This window comes from Ammospiza caudacuta, chromosome 5, assembly GCF_027887145.1.
Source record: "Ammospiza caudacuta isolate bAmmCau1 chromosome 5, bAmmCau1.pri, whole genome shotgun sequence".
Taxonomy (NCBI): Eukaryota; Metazoa; Chordata; class Aves; order Passeriformes; family Passerellidae; genus Ammospiza; species Ammospiza caudacuta.
In genome coordinates, this window is record NC_080597.1 from 4535326 (window position 1) to 4559665 (window position 24340).

At 44.1% G+C, this 24340-nt stretch overlaps 2 protein-coding genes across 2 annotated transcripts; both read left to right on the forward strand.

Moving 5' to 3' along the window:
- Nucleotides 1–9298: 9298 nt before the first annotated feature.
- Nucleotides 9299–16290, forward strand: LOC131557598 (aldo-keto reductase family 1 member B7-like). Its single transcript, XM_058804939.1, has 10 exons — nucleotides 9299–9397; nucleotides 9748–9915; nucleotides 10883–10999; nucleotides 12053–12130; nucleotides 12781–12903; nucleotides 13361–13467; nucleotides 13629–13710; nucleotides 14643–14726; nucleotides 15503–15585; nucleotides 16055–16290. The coding sequence occupies exons 1-10, from the start codon at nucleotides 9332–9334 to the stop codon at nucleotides 16095–16097; spliced, it is 951 nt and encodes a 316-aa protein (XP_058660922.1). The 5' UTR covers nucleotides 9299–9331; the 3' UTR covers nucleotides 16098–16290.
- Nucleotides 16291–17988: 1698 nt separating this feature from the next.
- LOC131557936 (aldo-keto reductase family 1 member B10-like) lies at nucleotides 17989–23339 on the forward strand. The gene is made up of 10 exons (XM_058805441.1): nucleotides 17989–18066; nucleotides 18149–18316; nucleotides 18620–18736; nucleotides 19918–19995; nucleotides 20273–20395; nucleotides 20656–20756; nucleotides 20906–20987; nucleotides 21429–21512; nucleotides 21914–21996; nucleotides 22717–23339. Exons 1-10 carry the CDS (start codon nucleotides 17992–17994, stop codon nucleotides 22757–22759), a joined length of 954 nt encoding a protein of 317 aa, XP_058661424.1. The 5' UTR covers nucleotides 17989–17991; the 3' UTR covers nucleotides 22760–23339.
- The last annotated feature ends 1001 nt before the right edge of the window (nucleotides 23340–24340 follow it).

The following is a 24340-nucleotide window of genomic DNA, read 5'->3' on the forward strand; positions in this document are numbered from 1 at the left end:
TCTAAGCCAGAACTTAGAGCATTAACCCAGTGCAGCCTGTGTAATTGAAGCAGTACTCAAGTTCAGAGTGTGGAAGAGTTTGATTTGCCACCCATCAGCTCAAGCTGGTGAAGAGAAATGCTCCCAAATCCACATCCAGGTGTGCACAACCACACACCTGCAGTCACCATGCCTTCAGGCAAACTGGTCCACTGATTTAGCAAGGAAAAGAAGCAAAGTTCCTAGAGATAGAAGGAAAAAGTGTCTTTTCTTGAATATCAGCACTGTAAGAATACAATTAACAGAAAGAACCATTCTATGCCAATATGCAGTTGTTAGTGAGTAGACAGTAACCCATGCCACAGTCCAGGACCTCTGTGGCCATTAAATACAGATTTTTGTCTCCTTTAGTCTTTAGGCAAGACCATTTCATTAGCATGGCAAAAGCAGCCTAATGACTTTGATTATTCACATTTCAGCATATCCAAGGACAGGCGAGTCCAGGCCACATCCCTGTGCGTGACTCCTTGCAGACAGCTACCCTCACTTGGCAGCTATTATCTCTCACACCAGCTGGGTTGTATTTTTCAGGGTCTCTGCTCTGGAGCCCTTCCAGGCTGTTGCATTTAGCTGGAATGTTTGCGGCAGAACGAGTCCAGGAAACTCCTTTCCTCAATGCACAAACTCCTGCCAGGGCACCAGTGCAACTGCGCCACTCTGAATAAAGTCCTGGAGCTGAGCAAGGCAGAAGCAGAAGAAAACAGAACTGGAAAGAAGAAAGGCTGATTAATGATTGATTAAAACTGTGGCAAACAGGAGCGTTCTTCAGTGATTATGCCCTTGGTACTCTCTCACAGAATAGTTACTTTGTTCAAAGCCAGATCCAGTGGTTGCCACAGAGCATTGCAGACATACCCATTTTAATTTCCAGAAAACCCTCAGCTCTTTGTTTACAAGTATTTGATGCATGATCTGTCTTCATTAATAATTTCACGTTCAAAATAAAGTTCTGTAATCAAGTCCTTGCACTCTTTAATAACCCTGAAATCCTCTCTCTAAAAGTTCTCCTGTGTGTTTTCCTACTGCACGAATTTGTCTCCTTTTCTAGAGAAAATTTGTCCCTATTCCTTACCAGCCCATTCTCTCTGCCACCCAGATGTGTGCCCAGGGAATCCTCCCTCACCTTTTTCTGGGGTGCAGGCCCATTCATTTTCAACACTTGACTTTTTTTCCCCTACAAAAGACCTAGATACTGTCTGCTATCCATGCTGTTGTCTCACATTCCTATTCTATTGATTGTCACCATGATATTTTCTGGAAATATCCTCTTTGCCCAGGATTTTCTCCTGGGAAGCTGAGAGGCCTCAGAAAATAATGAAAAAATGAAAATATAATTATCTGATTGCTTGGGAATGTGGTCTGGAGATTGTTTACCAACAGATGCACCTTTGATTGGTTCCATGTGAATTGTTTTTAATTGATGACCAATCACAGCCAGCTGTGTCAGACTCTGAGGTGTCATGAGCTTTCACTGTCATTCTTGTAAAGCCTTCTGATGTATCCTTTCTCTTGCTTTAGTATAGTTTCAGTGTGTAATGTAATGTAATGTAATAATAAATCAGCCTTCTGAGAACATGGAGTGAAATTCTCATCTCTCACCTTGTCCTGGGGACCTCACAGCACCCCAACTGATGATGGCCCATCAGACAAATTTGTATGGAGGAAGTTCTGGGAGTCTAACACACTACAAAGACAAAAACACTCTTACTGCCTCCTGAGCATTCAGAATTACAACACTGTAAAACGACCCTGCCTAAATCCATCTCTTTATACATCTCTACACACCAGACCATGGACTAACACAAAGAGAATGAACGTTTTTCCTGGCAAGGACGTTTTTCCTGGCAAAGGCTCCCTTCTCTCTGCTGGAGCCACACACCCCCTTGCAGGACCCACACCTGTGATTCTTTCTCAGCATTTCCTTGGCTCGAGCTCACCTGTGCGTGGGGAATTTTTCATCACACACCTCCCCCTGTTTGTCAACATATCACACCAGCACATCTTAAACCCAGCCTAGGATTACCTCAAACTTGGGGTGCACCTGACAGAGCCCAGAGGCACACCTTGCACACCAGGTAGCCACCCAATTGCAATTTAAGCTCCTTAGCAAAGGCCCTTTTGCACCTTTTGTTTTACTGGTTTAGGCACTGTTTGATACCTGCTTAATATTAAAACAATGCTGCTTTAGTGTTTTAACGCAGTGGGGCGTTCATCTTGTTTGGGTATGGAGGCAATACACAACTTCAGTAGATTCTCTTTATATCAAAACCAGAAGTGTAAGGCCCGTGTGAAGAGAAAATTAAGTACTCTACCTTTTTTTTCTTCTCTCTCTCTCTCTAACTGCATTACTTGGAGGGAAAATCTGTTAAAAAAAAAATGTGAGTGTGTAAGCACTCTGCATTTGTCACCAAAATCAGAGCTTTAGTCTTTAAGTAAGTGCAGAAGTTTTTCTGAGTCATTAATACCAAATAAATGACTGAGAAGGAGGAAGAAAATACATAAAAGCCCTCATTATATGCAAAACAGATGGAGGGAAACTGCTTTGGGAGGCATCATATTCTAAACCTGAAGTGGGAACTGAATTTTTAATGTAATCCCAATGGCTAGGTAATGGTAATGTTATTCTGAAGTTTAAAAAGTGACTTCTGTCTGTTCTTCTGAAATATTAACTAAAAAAATATTTTTACATATCCCAAGCTGAGAACATATGCATGGGGAAAAACTTTATATTCTCTATGCCCTTAAAACCATTACATTGTCATCTTCAAATAAACACCTCAGCACAGCAGGTGCCTAGAACATACAAAAAAGTGTGTGGAACACAATGTTCTGAAGAAATTGTCATGAATACAGCTGTAGGCTTCAAAAATGCCTCTAAAAAAAGTTTTACAAGGTATCAATGGCTGGGAAAACAAATTTCTTTCTCACAATCAAAAGTTTTCCCATTTCTAGAGCCAGAGACACAAGAAGATTTACAAGGTTCACTTTGAAACTTTGTGGGTTAGGAGAGTGTACATTTCAGATTTTGGTTTGGAGCATTTCACTGGTTTTTAGTCTCAGTATTGTACAAATTAACTTCTTGTAGCAGCATCAAAAGCAAAGAAAATCCTGTGATTAATCTGCTTTTTTTCCCCCCATGATAAACAAAGTGCTCCAGACACCAGACGTCAGTAAGGAACTGTCTGGGAAGAGATAATTTTAAAGGGCTTTGAAAAAAAGAAAGCAGCAGGGTGGTGTCTAGTCATGATAAGTTATTTTGAAAACAGACTGGATAGTGCTGATACTAGAGCATGATGACAGCACATAACAATCTGGGCAAATACAACCAAAAAGGGTAAAATGGGAACTTCAGTGTCACTGCAGAGAATGGTGAGAACAACAAACACGCACCACACATACTCAAGTTTGTGTTTATTAATGTCTTAAAACAAAAAATGAATGGTTCACCTCAAAAAATTGTTCTAAAGTCTTTTATTTCCATGTTACAATGAACCGTGGGTTAACTATCACCTTGTTGATGTGTGTGTGGAGTTATCTCTGTCTGTATTTATGATGTTTGTTTTCTCACAAACACTCGACAAACCACAAAGACCTTTCTTATGTTTCTGCCCGTGGTGTGTGGCTCTCTTGCATCACAGCAGTTTACAAAACAAGACTGGCTGAAGCTCACTTTGGTTTTGAATGGAGCACAAAAATGAGTTTCCTACATGAAAAGTCTGTCCTATGTGTCATAGTTAAATAATATCAAGACAAGGATTGAGTCACACTGTTCTTCCACTTTTACTGTAATTCCTCAGAATTCACTGGGGCTGCTCCTGACCGTAAAAAGCAACAAAATCAGGCCTCTCTTTTACAGGATTGTTTCCCAGGAAACTTTAGGAGTTGGGTTGCTAAATAAATAGCTGTGTATCACAAGTTAATTCATGCTTCCTCCCCCTCCACCCCACCTCATTTCTTTAACAAAAAAGGAGCATGAGTGGAAAGTCAGACAGGACTAATAAATCATGCATGATGGGGAGTCAGAATATTCTACTTCCCAGAGTTTTTCAATTCTAATTTTCATCTGTTTTACTTACATGGGAAACCATTCACTTAAATAATTTTGTGCCTGACTTGCACTCTTTTTCTATTCAGAATTAATCTATTCCTCTTTTTCTATTCAGAATTACTCTATTCCTATATTGTCACCAGATCTAGCTATCCATGGAAGGGCCAGGAAAAAATATTTTGCCTGTAATTCAGTATCTCCTTTTTATATTACAAAGAAAGAGACTTTTCTGCTTCAGCACTATCCAACATTCAGCATTTTGGATGGGTCAAGTATACCTGCTTAAACATTCAGTATTGCTGTCCTTATTCTTAGCTGTACAAGTCTGCATCTGTAACGTGTCAAACAAGGGACTGAGCCAAGGTCAATGCAAGGGATGTGTGAGGGACAAAATGGGCACTATGGTCCTGCCCTTCTTAAGAAGGAATTTACTGAAGTGGGTAACATCTGGCAACAACAGTGTTCTTTTTGGGGAAGGGTATAATGTCTCTAAAAGACACCGCAAAATGAGGTCCACACTGTTGGACCTTCTTGCCCTTCTCAAGATACAGAAACTGTAGAGATGAATAAGCCATTTTATCTGCTCTTATGGTTGCATGTGGTTTGTGGGGGCAGCTGGGAGCACACACAGGCCAAACCAATTTTCCTGATTTTCCTGGCTTCTGCAGCAACCCACACATGGCCACCATCCCTTCCCAGCCCCTGGGGCTCCACACAGGTCCTGCTTGCAGGACAAGCAGAGTCCCCAGCCAAGACCATTGCTGGAAGCCTCATGCTAGAGCAATTTTCAGCTCATGGCCTCCTCCCTGCCACATTCACATTCTCTGAAAAATCCCTTCGCCCAGGATTTTGCTCCTGGGAAGCTGAGAAGCCTCAGAGAAAAAGGAAAACAAATTCTTATCTCATTTGCTTCTCCTGTGTTGTGCTCACATGTGGAATGTGTTTGGAGATTGTTCACCCACAGATGATTGTTGCATTGGTTTCATGTGAGTTGTTTTGACTCAATGACCAATCAGTGCCAAGCTGTGTCAGGCTCTGGAAAGAGTCACAAGTTTTTCATTATTATCTTTTTAGCCTTCTGTAAGTATCCTTTCTGTATTCTTTAGTATAGTTTAGTATAGCATTCTTTAATATAATATAGTATCATAAAATAATAAATTCGCTTTCTGAGAACATGGAGTCAGATTCATCATTCCTTCCTATGTCTGTGGGCAACCCAAATACAACCTCCCTGCACATCCTGAGTTCCTTCTGGAAATGACAGATGCTGAGAGTGCAGGAGCCCATCTGACCAGCCCTAGAGCAGACCTGGAGCACAGAGTGCAGTAACTGCACAGCCATGGATTAGTGAAGGACAATGAGCCCAACTTCTGTGGCAATCACTGGACCTTCCCCGTCCCCACTAAATGTTCAGCTTGCCCACGGGTCCTGCCATGTGACGGGAGAAACACCACATGAGGTTCTGCTCTCGGATTTACAAAACCTGAGTAACCCAGTCAGCTAAAACCATCTGGCTCCCCTGCTGTGTACGAGCTCCAGTTATAAAGCAATTTCTATTCAGCTCTAACTGTACAGATCCCACACTGGTAGTTTTCATGTTGTTCCTAATCAAGATGAACTCACTGGTTTTACTGCGTGCTTCATTTTGTTTTGTTTTTCGAACATGAGGAAAATAGTAATGACACTCTTAAAAACTTTTGTGTTTTTTCAAAGGGAAAACATGTTTCTTCCTCCACTCTTAGGACATTCAAAGCATCCCTTTCCTTGTCAAAACCAGACATGACTTACTGCTGAAACTTGAAAGGAAGCATGAAAATATTTTTCCATGAGAACAAGAGCCTCTACTTGGCAAGAAAAATAGTCAACTGTTCTCTAAAGTGATGAGCTTTGGAAAACCTACAGTCTGCATATAGGAGAAAGGAAAATCCCATTCCTGTGATAACCATGCCTACCAACAGAACTGGACAGGAATGTAGGTCTGGGATGGGCAAATTTTCCATTTATAGATGAGATGGATTTGGATGCTGGCCATGATGTTCTTCCTATTTAATTGAGGTTGCCTCTCCCCTCATTACAAAGCCCCTTCTCCCACAGAAACAACTGAGAAGGTTTGGTCTGTGCTGATGCTTTGGTACCTTTTTACAGGACTTGACCTAGAGAAAATAAAGCAAAGTATTTGCCAGTCCCACATTAATCCACCTCTCCAGTCTGTGATCAGAAGGTTTCTTTTTACAAGTTAAAGAAAAGACACAAAAGACACTGACATGTTTCTGCTCCCACAGCAACCAGTCCTGGCCTGTGCAAGGAAGTTGCAGTTTAATTAAACCATTTCAAAAGCTGATGCTGTTAAATTAATGTGAAGTCTTTAGGAGGATTGATGTTATTTTGCTGGAGTAGTTTCTACTGTTTTAACTGAAGTGGTAAGGAAGGGATTTAAGCTAAATCAATACACAACACACTTCAACTGATATGTGTCCAAAAAAGGCATTTGCATCAGCATAATGAAAAAGTGCAAGATTTTCATGTAGACAAGACTAAGAAGAAAATATAACTATATTATTCTTTGGGAATATCATGAACATGCCTTGTTTTGCCCTTGTCTGCTGTCAACACCTCCTCCACTGCCTCCAGGGGTCTGCTCCCCACTGCCTGACAGTTTTATTAACTATATCTTCCCGTCCTGTTTACCCTCAGGTACCCACTTGTTGGCAAATTACACCAAACCACCACCCCATTTGATGTAGTTCTCAAGAACTGCAGCTTCCTGCACTTCTGCTAAGTTAAAAGGTTCCTCTTCAGGGTAGCTTCAACTTGGTGTTCCCCAGATTTTCCCCTTTCTATTTGCAACAGGAAAAATTACTCCAGCTTCAGAACACAACTGGCTGGATTTTTCTCAGAACCCTAAATAGATTCAGTCTTTTGAAACAACTTCTGAAACAACTTCTGCTGTGCCCAGTGCTTGTAAAGGTCAGACTTTGACTATTCCTTCTGGAAAGCCCTTCTTGCTCCAGAGGCTGACATACAGTGAGTGAGAGAAATTATAAAAAATGCCATTTTGAGCAGCCACTTCCTCAGCTTTGCATGATATCCCAGCACCTCTTGAGCTCGCTGGTTTAGACTGCAGAGTGGGGAATGTTCTTGGGAAGAAGGAAAAGGTCAATCCTTCTTCTTTCTGTTCTTGGTTTGTCCCCCAGAGGCCAGCATGGCCAGGCCAACACTGGGATGCAGAGTGAGGAATTTTCTCTCCCCATTTTGCTGAGCCACCACCGCTGCACTGTGAGCTGCAGGGGGAACACAGGGGATCTCTGGGGATGAGGCACAGTGCTGAAATCACAACATGCAGAATAGGTTAGGCAGAGTTTGGTGCTGCACTGATAGAACAAAGAGCTGGCACTGTTGGCAGACATTCTAACAAATGGCTCATTTCCATGCTGCTGGATCCATGGCAAACTTCCCAAGGGAAGCAGCCCCTGGCTGCAAATGTCAGTTACCAGCCCAGGTCTGTGCAGCACACTCCGCTTCCCACCAGCTGCACATGGCCCACAGTCCCCACAGCTTTAGGAAATCCAACCATACTAAATTTTAGGTAGTCCTCCTGCTTCTCCTTGGACATAAATGTTGAAGGTAAGTGCCTTGTTAACAGGAGGGAGAAAACAGACTTGATTTCCCCTCCACGTGCATAACAATGCTTAAAAGTGCAAGTTTGGGAACATCTTTGAGACAGAGTGGTGAGCTGAAGCAGGAGACTGTCTCATATATTTCAGTGCAAAAGACAGCAGGGAAAAGGAAATTAGTTTTTGTGTCTTTAATTTAAGGATCTGATAGGTATGTTAGTGATAACTGGCTAATTTCCTCAGGTTTGTATCTTTTGAGTCCCTACCAGAAAGTTTTCAGGTCTATTTATTATAAATGTGAGCCACCTTTATTTTTTTTCTTCCTATCCTTTTTTAGGAAAAGAGGCAGAGGAAGAGAGACCTTCCTACTTCTCCTTATTACAAAATCTAAGGAATACAATACCCAATTCAATCTGCTGAGTTAGGACTGAAGAAATGTAAAAGCTGTGGCCACACACAAGTTTAACTCTGCCCCCGTGTGTGCAAACGTTAAAACACATCCATCCACCCTGGATCCTGCTCTGGTGTTGTGCTAAAGGGTGTGTTAGTTTGTGGCAGTAATAATATATGGCATTCCAAATGACTATGAAGCTATAGGACACCTTTTCTCTTCTACACTCACATGTCTTTGCATTATTAAACTCTTTTATGACTGCACTGGCTGCTAAAAAAAACAAGCCATAGAGATATGACTGCTGCTCACAATAATAAAACAAGGAGAAGTGAAGAAAAGAAAAAAAGAAAGAAAAAAAGAAAGAAGAAAAGAAAGAAGAAAAGAAGAAGCAGTTCTGGAATTTTACCAGAGGGTAAAATGATCCTGTTAAGACTGGGGAAAAACAGGGATTTAATTTTACTTCCCACATTTGGCATGCCTGCCCTGTGTGAACTTCCCTGTTCTACACAGTGCCTCACCTTTCAGCCTGAGGAGTGGCTACCAACACCTTTGGAGAGGGTGCAAAAAAAGGAACTCCCACCTCTGCAACCTCACACTGAGGTTTCTCCAGCATCAGCACACAGAGTGACAAGGCTCTGTCAATGTGAGACCAGCCCAGGCCACCAGCACTGTGGTGGGGACGCACCAAGGGCTCAGCCCACACTCACACACCCAGCAGTGAGGGAGCAGCTCTGGAAATGAGGGGCCTCTGCATCACACCCTGCCCAGGGACTGGGCAGGAATGAAACCTGGGCACTTTCACTGCAGGAAACCTTCTCTCTCAGGAAATCTATGGGGGGAACTGCAACAGGGCATCAGAACACTCAGCACATGGCACAAGAGAGACACGGGGACAGGACAGGGCACTACAGGAGCTGATCCCAGCAGAAACACCAGCCTGATCAGGACACACCTGCCCTCAAGCCTTATCTTTTGATAAGGTAAAGGTCCGCAGGGCGCGCTGCTGCCACGCCCCAAGTAAATCACCTTGTCAATTTTTAATTGATTTCAGCTTTCACATTAACCTTTGTGAGCTGGGTGTGCAGGGGAAAAGCCACAGCCTTGTTTGCTGGATATGGGAGGACCCAGAGCACCAGTGACAGCCCAGCATTGTCCCCTGCCCTGGCCAGTGGCCACTGTCAAACCAGACAGGCAAGAGGCAGCTGTGGTGAGGCAGCCAGGAGGGAGTGCAGGACCATGGCAGCCCATGTGCAGCTGAACACCTCTGCCAAGATGCCCCTCGTGGGGCTGGGCACCTGGAAGGTAAGAGAGAGTAAAGCAGCTGCACTGCAGAGCTCCCAAAAAGCTGCAGTGCCCCTGGCCCAGCTCTGGAGAGCTGTCCTGCTGCCTGGGGCTCTGCTCTGCCTGGCTCTTGGGCTGAGAGTGAGTTGGAGTGGAGCTACAGATAAATGGCTGCAGGTTGATTTCCAACCCTGGAGTCCATGTTTATCACTGCAAGAAATAGTGTTTATGTAAAGGGAAAAAAACAACCCACCAACATGGATTGGGGGGGGGGGGGGGGATTTCTTTCCTTAACATGGTTTTATTTTGCTAGAATACAGATGTTTTACAAGCACTGTTTTGAGATTCTTAATATTTATGCATTTTTCCAGTCTGCAGCTGGGCAGGTAAAAGCTGCAGTGATGGCTGCCATCGATGCCGGGTACCGCCACTTCGACTGTGCCTACGCCTACCTGAACGAGAGTGAGATTGGGGAAGGGATCCAGCAGAAAATCAAGGAAGGGGTTGTGAAAAGAGAAGATCTCTTTGTTGTCAGCAAGGTAAGGATCCAATGATCCTGGAGCACAGCTGAGGGAATGCTTTGTGTGGAGTATTTTCCTAGCAGGAAGGTAAGTAATGGAGACAAACTTGATGCGGTAGGATAAAGCAAATCAGAACAGCGTTCAGGTCGCTCCTGACACAAGCTTACAGCTCCACCCATCCTGCACGGAGAGTTAGGAAGGATACACTGTGTCTGCACCCTGCTGTGACCCAGCAGTCCTGGGGGATGGATTGATTCTTGCAAAAGAAGGGAAGCAGGAAAAGGCAGAGGGACGAGGTAGCCCCAAGCAAGGTAGTGATGCAGAGGTCAGAGAGCCCTCAGTGTCATTAGCAGTTTGCTGATCACACCCTGCTGATGCTAAAGCACAGCAGAGCACACAGGCTGTCACTGCCTGCTGCTTGTTCCAGCACTTGGGCTCAGAGCACTCCCACAGGGGTGTCCCTGACATGGGAGGAAGTGTTCTGGGCACCTTGGGACACTGTAATCAGCTCAGCACATGTCCTGGGGAAGGTGGAGTTGGGGGGTTTTCTTTCCTATTACAAAAATCAGACTACTTAGCTGGAATCTGGAGTTAATTCTTACCTAAGGTTGGTGGCAACCACTCTTTGTGATTTGTCCTGTACCTTCTTGGCTTTGCCTGCTACATGCAGTGCAGAGCTCTGTGCATGCTCAAGAACAACACTCAGGTACAGCACTGCCTCTGGAAGCCCCCTACAGCCAAGGCACACCCTGAGAAAAGGGGTAGCACAAATGATGGGTGAGCTCATGGAACCAGAGACTGGCACTGACACTGCCCCCAGAGCCACAGGCCAGGCCAGGCCCAGCCCAGAGCCTGCCACATCTGACAAGCACTAGGCTGGCCTCATGTCACACCACCTTCCAAAGAACAGGGAGCATTCCTGAGCTGTGCAGGAGAGCACCCAGAGCATTAACCAGGAGCTCACACCTGCCCTTTTTGTCTCCAGCTGTGGTGCACCTTTCATGAGAAGCCTCTGGTGAAGGGAGCCTGCCAGAAGAGTCTTGCCAAGCTGAAGTTGGATTACCTGGATCTCTACCTCATCCACTGGCCCTTTGGCTACAAGGTACAGTAGCAGCAGGTCCTTTTGAAATCCAGAGAGATTCCAGAGAGAATTCCTGGGAGAGCTCCTCAGCAGAGCCAGGAGCACTGCTCCAGAAAGAGCCTGTGCCTGCTGTGCCCCTGATCTCTGCCCCAGTGCTGCACAGCGTCCTCTGCCCTCCTGATAACACAGAGGCAGCCCCAGACACAAGGTCAGGCCTCTGGCTGCAAGCAAAAGCTGTGCCTCTTTCCCTTCCCTTTCCTTTACAGAGGCGTGCATTTTGATGCCTGAATTCTTTCCCCTGCAGGTTGCAGAATCACACAGTGCAAGTAAACACTTCCATTTCCCATTTCTCTCTTTTATCACCAAATTGTTAATACAGTACAGATTGAGCTGACCTTGCCTGTAGGAGCCTTAGCGTTGTTTCACAGACTTTGGATTTCAAAAAGATACCTGTCAAAATCTCTATTCTCCCTTATGCTTTTGAACTCAACTCCATTCCTCCAATATTGTTTTAGTCAGCCTTACATGGACAAAGTTGTCAAGTGAAACTGCACAATATTGTGCCATTTAGATAATTCCAATATTTCAAAATACTTTGGCTATACTGTCTAGTCACAGGCTGTTATAAACTTTCTAATACAGCAATTTCAATAGTGAGCCTCCTCATGGGACCTGTGTCAGCAGATGCACTCCAGTATAAATGTGTTCACAGGGCCAAAGTCAATCCTCCACAGAGCTTTTTAAAAACACCTAAAGAAACTGTTATTTGAACAATACATGGAGTGAACTCATGTAAGACTTCAGAACATGGTTCTATAAGTTAACCACTTCCCTGCATGCACTTTCTGAATCATCACTTGAGAGGGTCCAGCAGAAACACCTGTCTTTATTGGGATAATAGATGACAAAAATGTATGAACTAAGAAGTGACTGAAGAACTAGTTAAGTTATGGTGAGAGTTATTTGATTTTTTAATGCAATATTAGCTTTAGCTCCTTACATCCCTGTTGGGTGATTTCACACAGCTAATGTCTCAGCAGAGATTATTTCAAGCCTTCTCTCTCTCTCTAACAGGCGGGAGAGGAATTGTTTCCCAAAGATGACAAAGGCATGGCCATACCCAGCAACAGTGATCTTCTACAGACGTGGGAGGTAAGTTCAGCCACAGCAGAAGAGGGACGCCCTCTGTCCTCATCAGTCTTTGCCATGCTCCCATTACCTTCAGCAGTCACAGATCTGTTGTCTTGTTCACACAAAATTGCCTGGAAGGAACATAAGGCAGCACAGAACAGCTTTTCGTAATGGGCATACTCAATCCTTCCCTGGTTATCCCTATTCTCTGAGCTCTTACTTGACTGGAGCTGCACAAGCACTTCCAGTGGAGCTGCACACCAGACTGAAGCTAGCAAAAGTTCACTGTGGAACGATAACAACTGTACAATTGTTTTCACCACTGCTCTTGGGCCTTTCTTGAGTTGCTCAAACAAATTTCACAGAAATAAAGACATTTTAGGTTGAGATCTGGCCTATAATGTGTGGGACAGCCCTCCAAAGCTTGCACAACAGTGGATTACCAAGTATCATCATTCTTCTCCTCGTGCAACTCAGTGTGAATTTCTTCACACTCAGGGAACGAGCATTTGGGCTTGGGTGAGATGGCATTCATGTGCCAACACCTGCTTTTCCCTCAGAGAACTTTGCAATTTCTAACTTTGTGCTGCTCATGGTGGGAAACAAGTCACGTTAGGAAGAACATCATCACAAGCTGCCTTGCACATTGGATGATGATTTTGCTGTTTTAGGCCATGGAAGAGCTGGTGGATGCTGGCCTGGTAAAAGCCATTGGATTCTGCAACTTCAACCATGAGCAGATTGAAAGAATCTTGAACAAGCCAGGACTGAAGCACAAGCCTGCAAATGTCCAGGTGAGCTGCAGAGTGACTGCAGGTGACTGGATTTGTGGGATTGTAAAGATCCCACAGTGGAATGAGGAGATGGGAAAAGGGTGAACAGAGAAGATACAGCATGTACTTTAAATCCCTCTCTATGGACATTTCAGAGTACACCACTTGGACACTCCTATTTTTTTTATCACCTTGTTCAACCACTGTTTAAGGATGCTGGAGAAGTTCCCTGAAAACAGCCTTTCTGGAATAATAAAGAACCCAGAGATGAGCTTTGTAAAACCCCTCCAGCAAAAACTGTATAAGCCCTTTGTATCAAAATAGGCAGCTTAATAACGAGGATGGGTATCATCATGCAAGGATGAGGTCAAATTAGGGGGGAAAAGCAGACTCTAATTGGACCAGGAGATAATTTATGGAGCACAACAATACTGCAGCAGTTCTGCCACTGTCAGACTCTTTGTTTTTGTGTTGGCAGATTGAATCTCATCCATACCTCACCCAGGAGAAGCTGATCAAGTACTGTCAGTCCAAAGGGCTGGCTGTGACTGCATACTGTCCCCTTGGCTCTCCTGACAGACCATGGTAAATTTGCTTTGCAATCTGCCAGGGAGGTGCTGGGGGTTATGACTGAAGCCCTGATACTACACATACACCACTCACTTCTTATTTAAACACAGACCTCTGTTGCTGTGCTGGATCTTTCTGTGGAGGTTTCTGGCCACTGATTTGTTTCCTCTGTGTAGGGCTAAGCCTGGGGATCCTTCCGTTCTGGATGACCCCAAGATCAAAGAGATTGCAGCCAAGCACAACAAAACCCCAGCACAGGTGGGTACTCCTTCCCAATGCAGGACAACAGAGCTCCAGAAAGTGTCTCTGTCCCTTCCCCAGGAATTGTGTCACTCCTCTCATTTTTCCATAACAATGCAGATTTTTTTTTTATTGTATTACCTCCAGGACACACTATTAACTCTTTGGCCATCAAAAAGATTCTTCACCACCTTCAGATGTCACTTCCCCTCTATAGTAGTCACAGGTGACCACCGAGGCAGGAAATTATTGGTATCTGACTTTAAGGCTTTGGAATGCTGAACACTCCTTTCATTAAAATTATATTATATTATATTATATTATATTATATTATATTATATTACCACACTATATATAATATATATTATATAGTATATATTATATATTATATATGTTATATATATATATATATAATATATAATATATAATATATTAATACTACAAAGAATATTTAAGAATACTAAAGAAAACTCCTGACTGTCTCCTGACAGCTTGGACTTGATACACTAATTAACATTAAAAAAATCTACTACAATCTAATCAAGTAATCACTGTGGGTAAACAATCTCTAGAACACATTCTACATGAGTACAAACACAGGAGTAGTAAATGAGGTAAGAATTGTTTTCAATTCTTTTCCCTGCTTCTCTCACAGCTTCTCTCTGTTCAGAGGGCATGTCAATACCACACCCCTCTCAAGTCCTCTTGCAGAGAATGTAAACCTTGCACAGACTGCTAAAATCCCAAACAGAAGGAATGGAGTGCCCCACACCTGGATGGGAAGGGAGGTTTCCTGTGAGGCTTCACCCCTTCCCTCTTTGCTCTCCAGGCAGTGCAACCTGGACTGCAGGGCCAGGGATGGTTTGAAATGCAGCTCTGCAGAAGTGGGGATATCTCAAGGAAAGCAGCTGTTGGAACAGGAGCAGTGATTCAGTTGTCTGTCCTTGCAGGTTCTCCTTCGCTTCCAGATCCAGAGAAATGTGATTGTGATTCCCAAATCTGTCACCCCACAGCGCATTGTGGAGAACTTCCAGGTGAGGGATCAGGAGTGAGCAGGAGCTGCCCTCAGGGATGGTTTGGATCCTTTATCACCCTTGTCATGGCATCCTGCAGCAAGAGGCCTGGGCTTCTTCCTGCTTGATATACTTCACTGAGTGTTAAACTAGGCCTACTTCTTGAGAATTTAATCAGCAATCTTTGCATGATAGCATTCCCTGATCCATGGCTTGTGGATGGATGCGTGTGGTGTTTGTGAGGGTCCGCAGGACGAGGGAAGAGATGAATCTGACTCCATGTCTCAGAAGGCTGATTTATTATTTTGTGATATATATTATATTAAAGAATGCTATACTAAAACTATACTAAAGAAAGAGAAGGATACATCAGAAGGTTTAACAGGAATGAATAATAAAAACCTATGACTGACTCCTCAGGTTCCGACACAGCTGGACTGGGATTGGTCATGAATTAAAAACAATTCACATGTTTGGATAAACAATCTCCAAATCACATTCCAGAGTAGCAAAACATGCAGAAGCTGAGGCTTCTCATCTTTCCAGGAGAAGAAATCCTGGTGAAGGGATTTTTCAGAAAATATCACGGTCACAGCTTGCTTGGAATCCCCACACAAGAACGTGCCAGAAACTTATCTAGAATCAGTAATGTTCATAAAATAATCCCTTTTGTCCATAAAACAAGTTGTTTTTCATAATTCAGTGGTCCATGTGTGAAAATGGAGCAGTGTGGAGCTGCTCTTGTGTTTCTCTTAGGTTTGTTCAAAGAAGTGATTTCCACTTGTATCTCTAATTAGGTGTTTGACTTTGAACTGACTAAAGAGGAGATGGAAACTATTCTGTCCTTCAACAGAAACTGGAGGATCTGTGAAATGAACGTGTAAGTGATGCTGCTTGTTTTCTTCTAAATCTTAAATTCTGAATATTCTTTACAAGGAATTTTGTGTCACACCTTCTAGGTAACATGAAATTGATTTTTTTTTAATTATACCAACTCAAACTCCAACTGGTTTTGGTTTGTCCCAAAAAAAAATCACATTTTCAGGAGAGGGCTTAATATTTTCATTCTTAAAAAAAATCAAAACTTAAACCAAAATACAAAAAATTTTTAACAATCAACATTTTTTTAATTTAAAAAAATCAAACCAAAATTTAAACCAAATTACATTGTAATTTTTAATTCTTAGTTTTCAAGAAACTCTCTTGAATTACAAAAAAAATGGGATGTTTAACTCATCTCTGTGTGTATTAGAGAAAGGAGAACATGTATCTCCACCTATTCTTGCTGTAACTCCACATCACATTTAGATCATGGGTGAAAATAACATTGTCACTTTCATGTCTTTCAGGTCCAAAAATCTCAAGGAATACCCTTTCCATGCAGAATACTGAAGGTGCTTGTAACGTGGCCTTTACCAGACCTCTGGTGCCATCTGCCAGGGAAGACATAGGATGTTTATCCCACAACATTTAGGGCTTTTGGAAGAAGGAAAGAGTATTTTCTACAGCACCACTATTCACTGGTTGCCTTCAGTCTTGCATCAGCAGAAACCAGATGTTGACAAACACACCCCACAGATCCACAATTTCATCAAAGGTGTCATGCATTTTAAATAAAATTAACTTTAAAATGCAAAAACTTAATTGGTAGAAAGTTTTCTGTCTACTGTAGGAGAAACCCAAAACCCTCGCACCCAGAGATGCACAGAGGTGGGCTGCACTGTGGGGACACAGATCCTGCCTGGGACACTCAGCATTTTCCCCTGCCATCCCTCAGCACCCACCTTATCCCCCTCTCACCAGCCACAGTCCTGTTTTTAACAGACAAATACAAGAATTATCGCAGATCTTGCAAAAAAACCCTTGAGAAGACACAGAGAGATTGGTGAGATCTCAGAGGATGCTCCTGGCTTGATCTGGACTCAATGCAAGAAAGAGGCAAATGTCTTGAAATCAGATTGAATCTCTACCCCCCTGTTTTATTCCTGCCTTAACAAGCATCTGGAAGTTGAACCAATGCACATTATTTAGCAATGTAAACATTCTGTTCCAACATATACTCTATTTTCAAAGGCCCTGCCATCATCTCACAGCCCCAGCCACACCTTTAGGACAGACACAGTGTCACCTCCTGGGGATTGGCATGGTCTGGGCAAGGCAAACAAAGCAAAACACAAAACCTTCTGCCCAAAATCCTCTCTTAAAACCTTAAAACACCAAGGTGAATCTCACAGCATGCCTTGGGAAAAACAAGCACCAGCCTTCACAGGAGAACATCAGTTCACAGAATGAAGTGAGCGAAGGACAAATTGCATTTCTCAGCCCTGCTCTCCTGTGTGGTTAAACTGCAACGCCACATCCTGCAGAGGACAGCTGACAGCGCTGCCAGAAACCTGGGGGAACATTTAATTAAAACTAATTATCTTGTCGGCCTTCAGTTAAATGAAGCACAGAAATCTTGGGTGGGAGAGGCATCCAGAGAAAACAGTATATATTTTAGATTTATGTTTGTGCCTGAGGGAATTCCCCAAGCACAAGCAAACAGAAAAGCCTCCTAAGCAGCCCTGACGGGATATTATGGAGAACTCGGAGAATCCTGTTGATAAATTAATTTCTTTTTCATTGCACTTTCAACAACCAATCTGTATAGCATATTTTGCCTCTCCAAAATTGCAAAGTCAGTTTCTAAAGTGAAATTAAAAGGCCGCCTACCGTTTATTTGTACACTTGTGTGTTTCCTTCTGAAATACGGTCTGCACTTCCCTAAGGCACAGGGACAATGCGATCCTTGTGATATTCGCTGTAAACTCAGCGTTCTTCAGGAGTTTTGAAAACACATTAAAACACACTTTCCCTGAAAGGAAAAGCGTTTAAAAGGAACTGATTTGTACTTATCATTTCCGAAATGAGTCGCAAACACCCTTGAGTGAAACTGTTTGTGCCATGTTGGTGTCACTCTCAGGGAACCGAGCGAGCGTCAGAACACCCGGGGACATGGCACGAGGAGGATAAACACGGACACAGGGACAGAGCGCTGCAGGACCTGATCCCTGCAGGGACACCCCTGCGCTCAGCCTTTATCCTTCCGTAAGGAATTTCACCCTTCTCCCTGGGGAACGCCGGGATTCCCTCCCACACGGGCTCCCTCCCACACGGGCTCCACCCTCACTACATCCCCCATGACCGCCCAGCGGGCTCCATTAGCTGCCGGCTCCGCTGCTGATTGGCTGGCGCGGCGGGCTCGCGCTGGGCGGCGCCGCTGATTGGCTGCGGGCGCGGGGTAAACATGGCGGCCATGGCGGGGTACGTGCGGCTCGGCGCCGCGGCCAGCGCTCCCCTCATGGGGCTCGGCACATGGAAGGTGAGGCGGGCACCGCGCTGCGGGACGGGGCAGCGCCTGAGAATCCCTCAGCGAGACCTGTCCTCCCCTTTTTTCCGTCCAGTCCCCCCCAGGGAAGGTGACAGCTGCGGTGATGGCTGCCATCGATGCCGGGTACCGCCACTTCGACTGTGCCTATGTGTACCAGAACGAGAAGGAAGTCGGGGAGGGCATCCAGCAGAAAATCAAGGAAGGTGCTGTGAAACGAGAGGATCTGTTCGTGGTCAGTAAGGTATGGATCAGATGGTCATGGATTATGGACACACTGGTTTTACCTGTGCTAGGAACATCTAACATTTAACACAGTTAAACGCCGTAGCACTGGAAAAGTTTGTAAAGTAAATGAGTTAATTCTTGATACCCTTCTCTTGTTTCCTGCGCTGCCACACAGCCCAGGCTCGCTGCGTGTGAAGAGCACTGGGCAGGCCTCATTGCACAGCTCATTCCCAAGAACAGGGAGCATTGCTGTGCTGTGCAGGAGAGCACTGTGGAGCTTTCCCCCAGGAGCTCACATCTGCCCTGTTTTTCTCTCCAGCTGTGGTGCACCTTCCATGAGAAGCCTCTGGTGAAGGGAGCCTGCCAGAAGACTCTTGCAGACCTGAAGCTGGCTTACCTGGATCTCTACCTTGTCCACTGGCCTTTTGGCTTCAAGGTACAGTAGCAGCAATGCCCTTAACTTCGTTTCTTTTGCCTGGCTTAACAGCCCAGCAATTGTTCTGGCTGGTAATTACATGTCTGTTATTTGTGCCAGCACTGCTCTGGTGCTCCTCTTGATCCTGTGTGACTCAGGCTTTTGCTCCAGAAGCAGTTGTTTTCGTACCCTTTTGATCCTGGGAATGATGGCCTGAAAACCAGAGAACCTAGAAACAGCTCTCCCAGCTCCAAGCATTAGACAAGTTGCTTTCCTTTTCTCTTGCAAATCCAATGTGTGTTAATCTAAAAATCACCCCTTGTGAGAACAGGATTGCTTTTTGCTGCTTCTCTGCAGTTTTCCTTCGTGTGCTAGACAATCAGAGAGCAAAAGAAAGCATTGCTGTTTTCCATCTCTCTCTTTAATCACCAAGTCCTTAATGCAGTACAGATTGAGAAGCCTTAGTGTTGTTCCACTGAGACAGGAATTTAAAAGGTGAAATTTCTGTGAGAGTGTTTAGGAGTTGATGTCTGAGTTTGAATATTTCTAGTCACAGCCTTTTTATCCTCTCAGTCTGATCCCTCCCCATTCTACCTGTTGCCTTTGAGATGCTCATCTTTTTTGCATGCTTTATTTTAACTTTATATGAACAGAGCCATGAAAATTAAACTGCCTCGTGGTGACAGCAGCAAACAGCTGCTAAACACAGTTCAATCTTGGCATCTTTTCATAACTTGTACACAGAGCCTCTTCCAACTTTTCTAGTGTTGGTGGCTTTGCACTGAGTTTCATTATGGAAGAACTGTTAGTGCACACAATAACTCTTTTCAGTAGATCTGGTGTTGTGTAGACCAAAGTGTTGATGCCCTCCTGGAAAAAGAATAAAAGCAGTTCTTGCTAAGTGGGAACTAAAGAGCAGCCCCTGAAGGGAGCACATGTGAGCCTGGAGGCTGCAGCTCTGACTGATTTGTTCCCTGTGGGTGTTTGGATGAGCCATCACTTCCAGGGGTCCAGCAGAAAAACCTGTTCTGCTGGGAATGGCCACAGGCAAAAATGCTTTAAATTCCTTGCGCTTCTCAGAAGGAATGACTGGGTGTAGACAAGGACCAGCACTCTTGCTCTAGAAGTTTAGGATGTTGTGGTTGTGAGCACTCAAGTGGATTTGTCAAGAGATTTTCAAGCCCTTTCTGTGTCACTGACAGGCAGGAGAGGATCTGTTCCCTGCAGATGACAAAGGCATGGCTGTCCCCAGCAACACAGATATCCTGCAGACGTGGGAGGTGAGTTCATCTCAAGTGGAAAAGTCACATCTCCTGTGCTCAGCAGTGCTGTTGGCTTCAGCAGCTGCAGAATGTTCAGCCATGGATGCAGAATTAATTGGAAAGAACTCACGGAAATACACGGTTTTAAAAATGTGGTTTAAAAAAATGTTCATTTAAAAAATTGTTTAAAAATTTAAACATTTCTTCCCATGAAAACAAACAGAGCATGTCAGGAAAAATGTGTTCAGTCATGTCTTAACCCACTGCATGCTGACTGTGCTCCCCTTTCTGCCAGGCCATGGAGGAGCTGGTGGATGCTGGCCTGGTAAAAGCCATTGGAATCTCCAATTTCAACCGTGAGCAGATTGAAAGAATCTTGAACAAGCCTGGACTGAAACACAAGCCTGCAAATAATCAGGTGAGCTGCAGAGTGACTGCAGGGCAATACTTCTCAGGGATTATAAAGGTCCAATTACAGTTGAATGAGGAGGTAGGAAAAGGGAGAACAAAGTAGACAGAGCTTGTACTACAATTACAATCTTGTATTGTCACATAGGCCACCTGCAGGGTGAGGTGAAGGCAACCTATAATTAGGAAATTAGGATTCAGAAAAACCTCTGGAGCAAGGGAAAACTACAGTAGTTTTGCAGCTCTAAGTCTATGCTTCTGTGTTGGCAGATTGAGTCTCATCCATACCTTTCCCAGGAGAAGCTGATTGACTACTGCCACTCCAATGGGATCACTGTGACAGCATACTGTCCCCTTGGACGTCCTGATGGGTAATTTCCAAGTGGGTTCATGTGATTTATGACTAACTGAGTAATGGTGCAGGTGTATAAATTTTTTCTTTTTTTATTCATGGGGCTAGATAGAATCTCTGTGAAGTGATTCTGTGTTGTTTCATCCTTTTCTCCCCCACTTTGTCTAGTTCTAAGCCAGACGCACCTTCCCTTCTGGATGACCCCAAGATCAAGGAGATTGCAACCAAGCACAACAAAACCCCAGCACAGGTGGGTAGGTGCCAGACAGTGGATACCCCGTCCTGTAACAGAGAAATTTGAAAACCTGTCTGAAGAGAGGGAACAACCTCTGTGGTGTTACCTGTGAATAATGCTGCTTTTTTGTCTTGTTAACAAGCAGTGCAGGCTGGACATTCTGTGGCCTGCAAGATATGCTACTACTAACTCTGGCCATCAGTCAAGAAAAAACTCTTGACTCATCTTCAGTTATCATTTCTCAAGTTGTTTTGAAGAAATGAAAACCTTGCATGTAGTGCCAAACTTCTGGGTGCTAAGGAAAGGAATTGACTGGCCCAAAGCCAGACCTTCCAGGGGGCTTCCACCACTTCCAGGGCCAGGGATGGTTTGAAATGCAGCTCCACAGAAATGGGGATATCTCGAGGAAAGCAGCTGTTGGAACAGGAGCAGTGATTCAGTTGTCTGTCCTTGCAGGTTCTCCTTCGCTTCCAGATCCAGAGAAATGTGATTGCCATTCCCAAATCTGTCACCCCACAGCGCATTGTGGAGAACTTCCAGGTGAGGGATCAGGAGTGAGCAGGGGCTGCCCTCAGGGATGGCTTGGATCCTTTATCACCGTTGTCATGGCATCCTGCAGCAAGAGGCCTGGGCTCTTCCTGTCTGTCTGGAAGTCTACAGGCTACAGTGAAAACTACAGTGAAGAATAGCCAGAGCTGTTAGTTTTATCAGCACACTGTTTCCATCAGGCACCTTACATGGTGTCTCCTTTTCTTCTGTTTCTTCCCTCTGCCAGTAGAGTCTAGAAAATCCAAAAGTATTTCTTTTCCTTTCTGTGTTCATGAATCCATCATTTGTACCCAGCATCCTTTCTGATACGAACTTGTTCTTTAATCTCGTGAATCTTGCTTCTGATTTGATTTGTTCAAATAAGTAAAATCCAGCTGGTTTTCTCTTTTTAGGTGTTTGACTTTGAACTGACTAAAGAGGAGATGGCCACCCTTCTTAGCTTAAACAAAAACTGGAGGATCTGTGCAATGGTCACGTAAGTGACAGTTTGTGTCCTTCAAACTCTTACATTTTCAATGATCTTTATCCTGATCTCACAGGAACTGGTGTAGCTGTTGAATTGGGTATATTTTGAAATCTGAAATAATTTTGGGCATGAAGCATTTATTGTTATACTTCCACTGTATTGACTGAGAGGCAAGTGTAAGTCATGCTGTGTGTTCATTGTGAATCCATTCTCCAGGAAACTTTGTATGCCTAGAATTCCAAAATGAGAGTTCTAGTTGGTAACTTTGGCTGTGTCCATATGGGACAAGCGAGCACTAGGCAGTTTTAAACTTTGGGTAATTTTTTTCTGTGGGGTATTGTAAATTGATGTCGGCTGTTACCCAGGTGGTTGTGGTGGGGAATGACCATCTGTTGTGCAGTACAGAGCGCAGCTGCTTGCAGAATGTGCACCAAGACAGGAAGTCTTGGCTGCAAGGCCACAGAAACTGCTGCTGTCTGTAAGCAGTGTGAATTTTAATTCTGTATCTAAAAAGTAACTTGGTCCCACCACTGTTCAGTGCCTGAATTACAAAACAAGTCTGGAACTTGTTGGTCCTGTAGGCTGTTTCTATACTATCAAGTCTCTTTAAGTTTACTCTGCAGTTACTCAGTTCAGAGCCTCCTTTGAAGGCTCCTCTGTACACCCACTGTTGTTCTATATAGCAATTATTTTAGCCTTGAGTAATCCTTCCTCTTTGATTTCCTCCAGGTGCAAAAACCTTAAGGAGTACCCTTTCAATGCAGAGTACTGAAGATAGTGTTTTTCCTGGCCTCTCTCAGGCCCCAGGGTCTAATGAGCTTCTACCATTGCCTCAAACTGTGCACTATGTAGCTGACACACTGTATCCCTCCTCCCAGCAAAGGCATAGGATATGTGTTCAGTGACTTTGGAGTTTCTTCTTTGGTGGAAGGGAATTGTACAATTGTTCTGAAGAGCAGAATGTGGGCTGTGATAATTCTCATTACATGAGTGTCTCTGCATGGCTGTAATAGCAAAGGAGAAAACAGATAAGGGAACTAACAACTGATTTTTATCTGCTGTCTTGCATCAGCACCATTTAAGGCTGAAGGGTTAAGGATATGTAAGTGCAGGAGAAAAATCCATCCTGAATAATCACATAATCACTGACTGAAGGTAAAAGACAAAATTAACTTCTAGAGTACAGCCCAAAGCTTTCTGGGAAATAAGAATGAATGGGAGAAGTGTCCAGACTTATAGAGGAATAACAACTCATACTGGGCCTTATTTCAGTCCCTTTTTTACAGGCTGAAACTGTATAGAGATTGATGTTCAATTTCATTCTTGACCAAAATAAAAAATATTTGAACTACTGCTGGTTTGGAAGTTCTATTCTTATGTTAAAATTAACAAACCAAGAAGCTTGCATTAACAATGTAATTGGGAATAATCATCCCTATTCAATTTTCAGTTATGTCACAAGAGCATTGAGACCTTGTCTTGATCAAAAGTTGAATAATTTGGTATAACAAGCATTGACACAGCAATGCTGAAAAGAACAGTTGAGCAGGACAAGCCTATCACTGACATATTTTATGAAAATCCTTTTGCTAGGATTTTTCTCCTGAGAAGCTGAGAAGCCTCAGAAAAGAAATGTAAACAATAATTATCTGCTGGCTGTGCGATGTGGTCTGGAGATGGTTTACCAACAGGTTCATCTTTGATTGGTCTTGTGTGGATTGTTTTTAATTAATGACCAATCACAGCCAGCTCTCTTGAGGCTGTGAGCTGTCACGGGTTTTTTATTATCATTCCTTTCTAGCCTTCTGATGTCTCCTTTCTTTAGTATAGTGTTAGTACAACATTTTTAATATAATTTATATCATAAAATAACAAATCAGCCTTCTGAAACATGGAGTCAAGATTCTCCCTCTTCCCTCATCCTGGAGACCATCGAACCCCACCACACAAGCCTTAGCATGGACTGTGGGTTAACAAGCAACAGGAGACCAACACCTGAAACTGCTGGAAATCTCTGCACTGATTTGGTTGGTAGCCAGTGCTGCTGTCCGGCTGTTAAAAGCCCAGAGTAACAGAGACTGGGGCAGATCAGCAGTGTTGAGCAGATGTCTGGTGCAGCACAGAGGCAGAGGGTGCCTGGTGGAACTGGTACCTGTTAATGCTCAGATGCTGCCCAGAGCATTATCCCGCCTTCGGAGGGAGCCCAGAGCCCGCCCTGCAGCTGCGGGGGCTCGGGGAGAAGCAGCGCCGGCCCGGCCCGGTGTCCCTCGGGCCGCGGGGCTGCGGCTGTCCCGGGCGGGCGGGGCCCGGGACGGGGCGGGCACGGCTCTGCCGTCCTTAAAGGCTCGGCGGG

Bases quoted from the DNA above. Each gene is read 5' to 3' on its own strand.
- LOC131557598 (XM_058804939.1), top strand. From the start codon at position 9,332: ATGGCAGCCCATGTGCAGCTGAACACCTCTGCCAAGATGCCCCTCGTG. The intron at 9,398-9,747 runs GTAAGAGAGAGT...GCATTTTTCCAG, and splicing joins TGGGGCTGGGCACCTGGAAG to TCTGCAGCTGGGCAGGTAAA. The intron at 13,711-14,642 runs GTGGGTACTCCT...CTGTCCTTGCAG, and splicing joins ACAACAAAACCCCAGCACAG to GTTCTCCTTCGCTTCCAGAT.
- LOC131557936 (XM_058805441.1), top strand. From the start codon at position 17,992: ATGGCGGCCATGGCGGGGTACGTGCGGCTCGGCGCCGCGGCCAGCGCT. The intron at 18,317-18,619 runs GTATGGATCAGA...TTTTCTCTCCAG, and splicing joins ATCTGTTCGTGGTCAGTAAG to CTGTGGTGCACCTTCCATGA. The intron at 21,513-21,913 runs GTGAGGGATCAG...TTCTCTTTTTAG, and splicing joins GCATTGTGGAGAACTTCCAG to GTGTTTGACTTTGAACTGAC.